The sequence below is a fragment of the Acomys russatus genome, chromosome 15, assembly GCF_903995435.1.
Source record: "Acomys russatus chromosome 15, mAcoRus1.1, whole genome shotgun sequence".
Lineage (NCBI taxonomy): Eukaryota > Metazoa > Chordata > Mammalia > Rodentia > Muridae > Acomys > Acomys russatus.
This window is the reverse complement of record NC_067151.1, coordinates 43860437-43872876: the sequence shown is the minus strand read 5'-3', so window position 1 is coordinate 43872876 and position 12440 is coordinate 43860437. Positions and strand designations below refer to the sequence as shown.

Here is a 12440-nt window from a genome sequence, read left to right as displayed (position 1 = left end):
CTCAGTAATGTGACAGAAGCCCCAGTCACTAAGTGCATAGATGTGGGGAGGCAGTGTTCCCCTGCCTTACAGTGCTCTAATATGGGAAGAGAGAGGGACTTTGGAGGCATATGTCTGGGGTCCCTGGTACAGACATGCGTTGGCCACCCTCTCACCATGAGAACGTGCATGGCTTCCCGCCTCAGGCTCCCTCTGTATCGTGCTGGTTATCAGAGGCTCCATACACACCACAGTCAACACCTAAACACTGCCTGCTAGGTAGCAAGCACACACAGCTGCTAATTTTTCTACCAAAAAGGATCCCACAACTGCATTCTCTGATGTTTCAGTGACCCCCTAGTTTACGATCCCCCTCCTTTGGTGTGGGATTGAACCTGGGCTTTCATCCATGGCACAGAGAGCTGCACTCTAAATTTCACGCTCAAATTTGATATCTTATAGTTATTTTATTATCTGTTTGTTTTATTTTATTGGTGAGGTAGAGCATCACTGAGTAGCCTGTTCTGGATCCTCTAACTTGTAATCCTGCCTTTGTCACCCCAGTGCTTGGGTTATGGGCATGAACCACAGCTTGGCCCCTAAATTGCTATTTTGATATCAAACTTAAGTTTGATACATAGATACAACTGAAGTTTATTTATTTATTTATTTATTTTTACCAAATACACAAATACATTTAAACAAACTTGTTGGTAAACATTTAATTATAAAAACTTTTGAGGGCCAAAAACATGGCTCAGGAGGTAAGAGTGCTTGCTGCTAAGCCTCACTCTCATTCAGCTGGCCTGGGCAGTGCTTGCCTCCAGACCAGAAGGGACCGGCCTTGGGGATCAAAGGTCCCAAGGGCCCATTTCTTGCTCAGTGGCACCTGGGCACTAGGCCAGGTTCCTGGCCTCTCTGGTGGAGGTGGAAAATAAGTTTTCCATGGAGTGTTACAGAGTCTGAACTAGACTGCAGGTTTCAGAAGGCAGTGGGGACTCAAGCCTGTGATGACACCAAAGGTAACAGCTCCTTATTTGAGCGGCTGTGCTAAACACAGCGGAGGAAGCAAGCAGATGTCTGAAAACCCCGCTTGGAAGGGAGGTCCAGTGAGATGCAGGCCCTCGGAGCGTCACCGGGGGTCAGCACTGAGCAGTGATCGGAGCAGGGCCCCAGGGGCCGCAAAGGCAGTTTTAACACGGCCTGCCCACCAGGGGCCCAGATGCGGTAACCTCCACTTCCCGCGACGGAATAAATGTAGTCTCAGAGGGGCTTGGAGCAGGAACGGCCAGTAAGAGAGCCAGAACCTGAGCCCCAGCATGAGCAGGCTCCATGCACGTACTCCTCCCCACCTCCACCCCCACCAAGCCAGCCAGCCTTCATTTATAAACCTTGAGCAATGGGGAGGGGTTTTCAGGGTATATGTGCCTGGTTTGCTAGGGCTAAGGGTGCCAGGATACTTGCTCTACATGCTGTGGTTTATAGTCAGTAACACAGGGCCCTAGCACAAGAGAAAACAGTACTTAATTATCAGATATGTGAGGGGATGACTTCTAGGTACAATTTGCTGGAGGTTAGGATCTGCTGGGGTACTGGAGGTGGGGTACTTCTAGGAATTCCCTGTGCTTGCCGCTCAAGTTCCTTGTCAGGAAAGAGTTGGCCTTGTAATCTTCCCTGAGGGCTATGTGATGCTCCTTACAAGATCTGGGGTTGCCAGATCAGGTGGAGTAAGAACTCTGCTGAGAAAAAGGAGTTTACCAACATAGACCAAGAGCAAAGGAAAAAAATCAGACTTCCACCTTGTCCAGCAGAGTCCTAGGACTGACCACCCGAATTGGACCACCAGAACCTACATGGTGGAAGGAGAAAAGCAATGCTTGGAAGTTGTTCTCTGATTTTCACAAGTGTACTGTGCCATGCTCACATGCATGTGCACACACAAGATAAATAAATGTGATAAAGTTCTTAATGGAAAAAATGCCACTGTGCCCAGATTTTAACATATATGTGTTGGTGTGTGTGTGTGTGTGTGTGTGTGTGTGTGTGTGTGTGTGTAGGAGTTTTTTATTTTATATGTAATTTAGCTTAAATTATGAAGTCACATGATGCTAGCTGAACACAAATGTTGACTATAAAAGGACAGTAGAATGGCCCAGCGACACAGCCAAAAGTATCCCCATGTTTCCCCTGACGATTCTGAGTCAGAAGCACATTCAGGCTTATTCTCTTTTTCCTGGCGTAATATTAAGTCAAGGGAGCTGTGCCTGGCCATGCCTTAAAACTGAAGGATTTGGTCTGAAAAGGTTCAGGCTCTCACCCTTAGTTCTTGGAGGGAAGGACCTTGCCTTTTTACCTGGCTCTTTCCCAGGTAACCCCTTTTTGCTGATCACCCTCTAGCTGAGTGCCAAAGAGGGTCTTTATCTGAAGAGCCATCTTATTGGCTCTGCCTGGTGGGACCAGTGAGTGATGAAGTTCTGAAGGAAATAACTCCAGAGCTTTAACGATCTGAATTAGAGCACCCATTAGGCACCCACAGAGTCTTATTTACTTGTGGCTATTTCATGTGCGTGCACAGGTCTCCTTTGGCCCAGGCTGTCTTCAAGCTCACATGTAGTAAAGGCTGGCCTTGAATTTGCGGTCGCTCTGCATCTACCTCCCACGGGCTGGGATTATAGGCATGTGCCACCACAGCTGGCTGCATCATTGTCTCATTTCATCCTCATAGCAACTCGGTTATTTGGGTTTTGGGGCTCTTCATTCCACCAAGGATGAAGTAATAGTGAGTTCTGAGTTCTCATGCCCGGAGGTGAATAATAACCCTTAAAATCTACTAAGATTTGTTGTGCACTGCAGACTGGGCACATGCTTTACGTGAATCATGTTATTTAACCATCACTCTGATCTTTTGCGGCAAGTTTGAGTATTAGCCTTATTCATGGGAAGAGGGCACAGGGAGGGAGCCATTAAACTACTTGGTCATAGTTTATAAGCACCACTACACATAGCTAGGGAAATGTAAGGAACTATATTGAGAAATGGAATTCGTCATGAAGACCTCACATGGGTCAATTGTATTTGGCCTTTGTTTTCTTTGAGACAGGGTCTTTTTTTTTTTTTTTTTTAAGATTTATTTTACACTGTTTTGAATGCATGTACACCTGTATGCCAGAAGAGGACATCAGATCACATTATAGATGATTGTGAGCCACCATATGGTTGCTGGGAATTGAACTCAGGACCTTTGGAAGAGCAGGCAGTGCTCTTAACCTCTGAGCCATCTCCCAGGACTGAGACAGGGTCTTGGCCTGTAGTTTAGGCTGACTTGAACTCATGACCTTCCTGTTGCAGCCTCCTAAGTGTTGGGATTGCAGGCATGTACTACGACATTCACCTTTCTAGTCATTGCTTAAAGCACATCTCATGATGCTGCTTAGGACAAATGCAACCAATGTGATCTTCTGCACAGATGCAAGTCCCTGGAGGAGACCTTCCCCTTGCTGGGCTTGATTCAAAGAGGAGATGGGCAGCAGGTGACATGCTTGGAAAGGAGTGGCCAGCTACTCCACAGAACATGAGAGTCCTCCCAGGCCAAAGTGCTCACTGTGACCTGCACTGCTCAAAGGAAAAAGCCCCTGCCTGGGAGGCGCCCCTGCCTGGGAGGAGGCCCTGCCTGGGAGGAGGCCCTGCCTGGGAGGGGCCTGCAGTTACCCAGCTCTTTGGTGAATTTGACCTCCAGAGGATTTTGGCTGATAATGGGTGGAGAACAAGAATCTGGACAGTGAATTTGTCACAGAGGAGAGGCCACGTGTACTTCCCTCTGGATGAGTGGGGAGCCTGGTGGGAAGAAACAATTTAGAAAAGGAGCTCTTAGCCTGGCATAATGGCGCATGCCTTTAATCCCAGCACTCCGGGAGGCAGAGGCAGGAGAATTGCTGTGAGTTCGAGGCCAGCCTGGTCTACAAAGCAAGTCCAGGACAGCCAAGGGTAGACAGAGAAACCCTGTCTTATAAAACAAAACAAAACAAAACAAACAAACAAAAAAGGAGCCTCTTTAAATAAAAATCTGAGAGCGTTTTCCTCTTAGGAGGGGACATAGTTATCCCAGAACCAAATGATGTGGTCCTCTGTTATGGGACTCTTTAAATGCACACACTGTATAGAACTGGAAAGGCAGATTAATACTAAGACCAGAAGGAAGACACTTCTTAAACCAAAGGAAGGCAATTATACCTGGGGTTTAGGAACATGTTCTATGTAATTTAGGCAAGTAGAATTTTTCTGTTTGCAATTTAAAGAGGACTGCCCTCTGAGAGCCCAAAGGGTCACAAGAATTAGAATAATTTAGAGAGCCTTGGAGTACAGTTTTTTCCCCAAGTTGAAGAGTACAATAATGTATTTATTTAATGCGCAGCAGGTCCTGCCCTGTGGTTGTCAGGGAGAACATTTTTGTGTGCTTTACTTTGTGACTCAAATGTTGAACAAAAATAGTAAACTCTTAAAAACTATAATTCGCACAGCCACTTGAGTGTCGAGGCCGGCCGAGTCTCCCTGCAAAAACAAGATTAAAGAGACTGGGAAACAAGTCAGAATACTATGGCCATTTTCTATTTCACATATAGATCCATGGTATATGTTTGTGCAATGTGTTCAAGTGTGTATGGATACACAGGTGTGTGTGTGTGTTCACGTGTATGCACATGGGTGTGGAGGCCGGAGGTTGATGTTAAGTGTCTTCTGTTAACTACTCCCCACCTCATATATTGAGGCTTAGTCTCACTCAAACCTAGAGCTCATCAACGTGGCTAGTCAACCCAGCCAGCTTGCTCCGGTGTCCCGGTGTCTGCCTTATGAGCACTGGGCCTGCAGGTTGCGGGCTGGGGATCTGAGATCACGTCCTCACACTTGTGAGGTGAACCCTTTACCCACAGAGCCATCTCCCCAGGCCCATCAAGGTCATCTTTGCAAGGTCAACCTGTCATATTTCATCCGAATTTTTGTGCTGGTTGTTTTTTTTTTTTTTTTTTTTTTGTTTTGTTTTGTTTTGTCAACTTAACACAAACATGAGGCATCTAGGAAGACAGAGCCTCAGTTGAGAGAATGTCTTCATCAGCTTGACCTGTAGGCAAGTCTTGATCAGTGATTGACGTGGAGGACTCAGCACACTGTGGGCAGGGCCAATCCTAGTGTGCTGTGCCTGGATTGTATAAGAAAGCAGGCTGAGCAAGCCATGGGGAGCAAGCAGTAAGCAGCATCCCTCCACCCTTTCTGCATCAGTTCTTGCCTCCTGGTCCCTGCCCTGACTTCCCTCTGTGATAGGTAGACTGTGAGCTGTAACATGAAATATGCCCCCACCTCCATGTTGTTTTGATCATGGTGTTTATCACAGCCATAGAGAGCAAACTAACAGTTTACTTGCAGTGTGTCTTGGAACATTTATATACTGCAGTTAGCTGGGCATAGTGGTTCACAGGTTTGGCCCCACCATTTGGGAGGCAGAGGCCATCTGATCTCTGAGTTGGAGATCAGCCTGATTGACTCAACGAGACTCTGTTTGAATAAATAGATAGATAGATAGATGATAGATAGATAGATAGATAGATAGAAACAGATAAATAAATATTCCAAGACCATCTGTGAAGTGCTTGCATCACTTTATTAGGACCACATAAGGTATATTTCAAATTCATTTGATAAGAAATATTATAATAAATAGAACATAAATAAATATAAATAAGCTCATATACTTTCATGAGTATAAAATATAATAATAAATATGCTTAAATATGTGGTTTTCATAAACACCTTGGTACAAAAATAATAGCTTATCATCAGCTCTTGCTTGTCTGCTGACACATTCAGGGAGGACACTTTCTCACCTCAACAAGTTTTCATGAAAACTTACAAACAACATGCATAGCAAATATGAGAGACATGATTGAAGGGACGATGCTGAGGTAGCTGTGCCACCTTTGATGGGGGGATGAGAATGTGATGGGAGCATAGATTCCTACAGGAGCTTAAGGTTAATCAGGCCAAGACTTCCTGATTCTTAACCCACCTCTTATTAAAATTTCTTTGATATATATTTTTTTTTCAAAGAGGGCACTATGGGGGAAGGACTTGAGCCTTTCAGGAGGAATTCAAATAGCTCATCACTTTGTTGATAGTCGTGACGCGGATGCTGAAAGCGTGGAGTAGAATACAGAGCTTAATTTTCACTTTGTAAGGATCTGCTCTCTCCCAGGCGGGTATCTGGGGCAGAGTCTCGCCGTTATGATTCAGAGTCTACAAGGAAACGCAAACATAATGTATGTACAATTTCAAAATAAAAACACTGGTCAGCAAAAATGGATGAGGTTGGATGAGGTCAATGCCCACTCCAGAGCCTGCAGCCTAGCTCCTCACTACACTCAAAGACGTATCTCATACCAGCTCCTCCTGCAGGAACAGAGGAAGAAATACCCTTTTGCAAGTACATACCTATGTCTTTAGTGAGCTCTGAAAAGACCCCCTAAACTGCCCGAAAAAGCATTATTAGGGCTTGTGTCTCAGAAGGAATGTGTGTAGGGCGTGGCATCTGCAGCAATCACTAAATAACTGTATAGGCTATGCTAAGAAGGGGGGGGGGGAGGGGGGCTATCGCTGAGAGATTACTATCAGTGACCCCCCTAGTTCTGAGAGAAATGTTATCTGTGTTAGGTAAACCAGCGAGTGCTTCTCACTTGCTCCTTTTGACTTGATAGCATAGAATCAGAACTTATGTTTGTATGACGGTTAATATCCTCACTTGCTCCTTACGAAGTTTCTAGAGATAGAAAGAGAGGTAGAAGGTTGAAAGCCATCCCATTTTCCAAACAGGCAAACAGTTGTCTGGGTCCTGGTAGACCTCTGTCTACAGCCTGAATCACCTGACTTCTGGGCTTGTACATGTAATTATCAATTACAAACCTCTGTAGGGTAGGGCTGCTTGACATTGGCATAGACATCACTGTCTTTCAAGTAAGTATTCCGGCAATGTATAATGTACTGGCTGGCTCTATGTTAACTTGACACAAGCTAGGGTCACTTTGGAAGAGGGAGACATCTGTTCAGAAAGAGACCCCCACCAGGTTGGCCTGTGGTCATTTTCTTGATTAATGATTGATGTGGGAGCACCCTTTGCTGGTGTGCAGGGCGCTATAGAAGGCAAGCTGAGCAAGCCACGTGGAGCATGCTGGGGCCCATCAGTATCAGCTCCTGCCTCCATTTCCCTGGAGGATGGACTCACTACAAGCTAGAAGACGAAATTAACCCTTTCCTCCCCAACTTGCTTTTGGTCATGATGTTTTTTTTTTTTTTTTAAATCAAAGAAATAGACACCCCAGCCAAGACAGTATATACGACATGCAAATGGTTTTCAGGCAGTGAGTTCTGAACACATTTTCATCCCATGCCCTAGTTGCCAAGGCTCTCATCTTTCTTGTGTGCATATCTCTGTCTTTTGGGCTGCGAGTTCTCACAGGTGCCTTACACTGTAGATTTCCCTAGATGGCAGATCACTTCTCATTTTGTTCACGTTGTGGCTCAAAATAGATTATAATTGGACGCTAGCTCCACTTGTTTTCCTTAGTAATATCTGAATGCGTGCAGCCCCTAGAGTGTTCACCCTGAATTTTTTCTTTTTTTAGAAAGGACATGTGTATGTTTGTGTGTGTGCGCGTGTGTTGCATGCATGTACGCATGCATATATCTGTGCCTGCAACATGCAGGAACTAGAGAAGGGAGTCCTGTGTTACTCTCTGTCTTACTCATTTGAGGTAGGGTCTCTCCCTGAACATGAAGGCCTCATGACTATGCTTGCAGCAAGAAAGCCTCCGTGATCCTCCCGTCTCCACTCTCGGGGGCTATAGGCCAGTTCAAAACCACATCCTGTTGGCTGCATAGGTGCTCCAGGACAAACTCAAATCCTCATGGTTGCATAGCAAGTGCGCTTAATCACTAGCTCTCTCTCCGGTCCTAACAGTGGACTCTTAAGTGAAGAAAGTATTTAAAAACAAATAAACAAGCAAAACCTCTTTTGTAGGGGGCCGTAGCTCAGCCTCTCATAGGCTGTGTGATCTCGGATGAGTATCACCACTCTCCTAAGCTTCGGCTTCTTCCTTTGAGCAGACCTTATTTGCTTATTGTGGGCATGGTAGGAGAAAAGCCATTGGAAAAGAGCCTGGGGTATATCATGAGGCCAACAAATAGAAGGCTGCTTGCATTTGCCCTCAACTCGCAAGGCCTTTCCCAGGCTTGGGTTGGGGGGGGGGGGGGCTTCAGTTCTCTCCCAAGCCAGGAAGGGCTGATTTTGTTCTGTCTAATAGGAGGAAGCCTCACCCGCATCAGCTCATCAATGGCTGCCAGCATGTCCTTGTGCAGAGTGATCTGCTGTTGATTATGACTCTGAAGCTCTTTGTTTATGGCCTGGAACTCTGTCTGGTACATCTTCAAGTCCTCATAGATGCTACTAAGGCACAGGGTCTAGATGACAGGACAAAATGGGAAAGAAACCGTTGAGATGGTCTGGAACTACATGGCCCTGCTGTATTGGAGAAAAGTGGCATAACTTACCATCATCAAAGAAGTCTTTTGTGGGGGCAGGCAATTCCTTCTCTAGAGGAAAGAATGATCAGGCATCAGAATTATGAATCTGTCATGAGGAAGAAACCTCTATATTGCTTACTTACTATTGTGGAGGAAGTCTCTCTAGTAGCCAGGCAACTCTCATTCTAGAGGAAAAACATTAGAGTGTGTTAGTTATTTTCTTTTGTTTTTGTTGTTTTGCTTTTTTGTTTGGTTTTGGTTTTTCAAGACAGGTTTTGTTTTTTGCTTTTTGGTGTGTGTGTGTGTGTATGTGTGTGTGTGTGTATGTGTGTGTGTGTGCCTGGCTGTCCTGGAACTCCCTCGGTAGACCAGGCTGTCTTGAAACTCACAAGGATTTGCCTGCCTCTGCCTCCCAAGTGCTGAAATTAAAGGCCTGGCTATTAATTCTTAATATACATCTCTCTGATATCTTATCTCAAACTAACTTTTCATCATAGTAAAAAGCATCACAAACTCCACCATCATAACAACTTTTGTAGAATCGTGTGTGTGCAGGTGTGTGTGTGTGTGTGTGTGTGTGCAGGTATGTGTGTGTGCAAGTGTGTGTGCAGGTATATGTGTGTGTGCAAGTGTGTGTGCAGGTGTGCGTGTGTGCAGATGTGTGTGCAGGTGTGCGTGTGTGCAGATGTGTGTGCAGGTGTATGTGTGTGTGTGCAAGTGTGTGTGCAGGTGTGCGTGTGTGCAGGTGTGCGTGTGTGCAGGTGTATGTGTGTGTGCAAGTGTGTGTGCAGGTGCGCGTGTGTGCAGGTGTGTGTGTGCAGGTGTATGTGTGTGCATGTGGAAGCCAGAGGATGATTTTTGGCGTCTGTCTCAATCACTTCTTCAGACCTTCTGTTTTCTGATATAGGGCCTCTCACTGAACCTGCCACTCATCAGCTCAACTAGACTAGCCTGGCAATAAATCCCAGGTATCCTCCTGTCTCTGCCTCCACTAGCACTGAGGCTGCATGTGGGACCATCACACCCAGCTTTTACATGGGCGCAGGAGATCCGAACTTAGGTCCTCATGCTTGTGCAGTGGGAACTTTACTAGGTGAGCTTCACCAGCCCCTCCCTTCCCCTTTTAAAGATGAGGTCATCCTCTGTAGCACTGGATGCCTGGACCTCACTGTGTATACCAGGTAGACCTCTAATTACTGGAGACCAGCCTTCTTCTGCCCACCAAGTGCTGGAATGAAAGGTATACAGTACCACACCAGCTCATAGCTACTGAGTACAGCCTTCAGCTTGTTGAAGTGTTCATATTGTTGTGACAATTTTTTTTTCCCAAGAATGTCGTTTTTTTGATAGCTACATGCAAATGTTTGGAGACAGCTGAGGTTTGCCACACCACACAGCTCTTAACTGTACTGCATGTTTTCCGGGGCGGGGGGGGGGGGCGGGGGGGGGCGGGGATCTCTGTACCTTGACTAGTTCCAGTGGTAAACAGGCCTTCAGTGTGCTGGTTTTGTCTCTCGTGATGTCTTCGTGATCAATGTCTCCAGCCATGCAGGAATAATGTCTCAGCTTTTCTCTGGCCTGTGAAAACCATAAAGAGAAGCTGGGGTAACCCTCTCAGCAAGATAGGGGCTCCCTCTGAGCCTGGCACCCCAGGGTGCCGGCAGAGCCTGGGCTGGTCACTGTGGACCATCATTTCTTTGACCTGTAGAAAATTCAGACTCTTTATAATATGAGAATAAACAGGCCTCCTACACTCTCTCCCTACCTTTCCTCCCACTTGGCTTAGGCTGTTTGCCAGCAGGATCTTTTTCTCACCATGCAAACACTGTGGTCTTTGCCACAGGCTGTGTTAATCAGCATCTGTGCCACACTGAGATGCTGCTTGCTTCTGGTGAGTCCTGTTGTTTTTCCTTTTGCCAAGCAGCTGTGCTGTATGAATATCCTCTCTCAAGTATAACTTCTAAAGGGGAACTGTTAAAGTCACAGCTTGGTGGCTGTAACCAACTTGCAAGCTCTAAATACTAGTTGCGCTTAATTTACATACACAGGGACTGTCTCTGACCCAGTGGTGTGCTGGAAAGCACCACTGGACAGAATTACACAACGCACTAAGAAGTCAACAGCTTTCTGACGGGAGGTTGAGATAACTTTTCCATTCAGCTGGGGTACTAGGGATATGACAAAGAAAGGACAGTAACATGACCTCCTGAATTCCAAGTTCAATTAGGGAGTACTGTCTTGAACAGCAGCACAGTTACTTGGGAGTGGAGGAGTGAGGGGCATGTAGTTTATTTTCAACTCCTAAATCCTTTTCCTGTCAAACCTCACCTTAGGAAAACAGTCTCTCTTCTCCGCAAGTATTCCTTAGGAAGCCTCCCTTAAAACTCCTCCTCATTTTTAAGGTTTCATGTGTGCAAGCGTTCTGCCTGCATGTATATCTGTGGGCCGTGTGCACAGTGCCCACAGAGGGCAGAAAATGACAGACTCCCTAAGACTGGAGTTACAGATGGTTGTGAGCCACCACTTGAATGCTGGGCATCTGAACTCCGGTCCTCTGGAAGAGCGGTCAACCGCACTCTTGACCACTGAGCCATCTCTCCTGCCTGGGAAACTCACTTAATGAAAATGTTTGAGCTTTCAAGAACAATCGGCAGCGCGTTATGTAAGTTTAGGAGGGAAGGAAGAAATTCTCCAAGAAGGCCTGCTGGAGTGGAGCTAGAAGGCCCTCAAAAAAGATTTAAAACACAGCAGAAAAAAATAAGGTGTCTCTCTCTTCCTCTCCCCCACCTCTCCTCTGTTCTAGGGCTTTAGGGGTGCATGTCCTGTTGGGATGGAACACAGGTTCTCATTCATAATTAAGCTAGAACTCTGCCCCGGAGCCACCGTCCTAGCAGATGCAGGGTATCTTGAACACTTTAGAGTATACTCTAGCTCTGTAGCAAAAGCGAGAGGAAATCGCCGCATTTTTACAACAGAAAAGGATATTTTTGCATTCAAACATGAACCGTGAGGAAAATGAATGGAGCTATCAACAAAACTGGATCCCACTTGCCCCAGAAAAGGGAAGGTTAGACATGACATCTGGTGTCCTAGTCCTCCCTGAGATGTGTCCATCCAACGAGGAATGAATGGCATTGCTGTTAGATGTTGGTGACCAGCGGGGGAGACAATCGAATTCATCCTTATAGCTTGTGAAACTTTACAGCTTCATTGTGGGTGGAAAAGGGGCGCAGAAGCTGGGAGCACTTGACACAATGCCATACCACAGGCAGGCTAGGAGGGACACTGTCAGTATCCACTTTTGTCTGTGTAAACAAAGCCCAAACTGATGTCGTTAGAATTTATTGCTGCTCTTCCTTTCTCTGGAGACACAGTTTCCTTTAGATTATATTAGGAAGGTTTGAAAAGTTTCCTCTAACTACTCCTGCCAGCTACCTGGGAACGGACAGCTTCCCAGCAGACACCACATGGGTTAGAAGTCACTTCAACCACGGAGCTTCCAACAGCGGTGTTTCAAAGCCAGAAGCACACGGAAAAACTCACCGTCTTCACCATGTTGTCGGTAGCCTTCAGCAGGTTTTGGGAGCAGTGAAGACACTGGGCAGGTCCGGCGACTGGGTTGGCTCTGGCCAAACTGAGGTAGGTTAGCACAACGATGGCCAAAAAGAGGGGGCCTGGAAGGGGAATGGGAGGTAGGTTGAGCTTGTCAACTTGGTTTAGCCTGCCTCCTTCTTCAGCCGTTCTCGTCCTCTTCGTCATCCATTTCTTCTGAGTACTGCCCTTCCTCTACCCAACCCCTTCCTCAGGGCTGGCAGGTGGAACAAGACTTCCCAGATCTTTTTTTGGGGCGGGGGGGGGGGGGGCGGCTGGCTGAGATCTGCGTTTTCCTTGCTCTA

The 12440-nt window shown here is 46.3% G+C and overlaps 1 protein-coding gene across 2 annotated transcripts; it reads right to left on the bottom strand.

Annotated features, from left to right (window-relative positions):
• Window positions 1–6079: 6079 nt before the first annotated feature.
• Il12a (interleukin 12A) lies at window positions 6080–12114 on the bottom strand. Of its 2 annotated transcripts, XM_051156833.1 has the most exons (6): window positions 12088–12114; window positions 10009–10122; window positions 8688–8729; window positions 8572–8613; window positions 8338–8481; window positions 6080–6264 (listed from the first exon to the last, which is right to left on the bottom strand). In XM_051156833.1, the coding sequence occupies exons 1-6, from the start codon at window positions 12097–12099 to the stop codon at window positions 6109–6111; spliced, it is 510 nt and encodes a 169-aa protein (XP_051012790.1). In that variant the 5' UTR covers window positions 12100–12114; the 3' UTR covers window positions 6080–6108. The 2 variants fall into 2 exon arrangements, with proteins under 2 accessions (XP_051012790.1, XP_051012791.1); XM_051156834.1 differs by lacking the exon at window positions 8572–8613.
• Window positions 12115–12440: the final 326 nt, after the last annotated feature.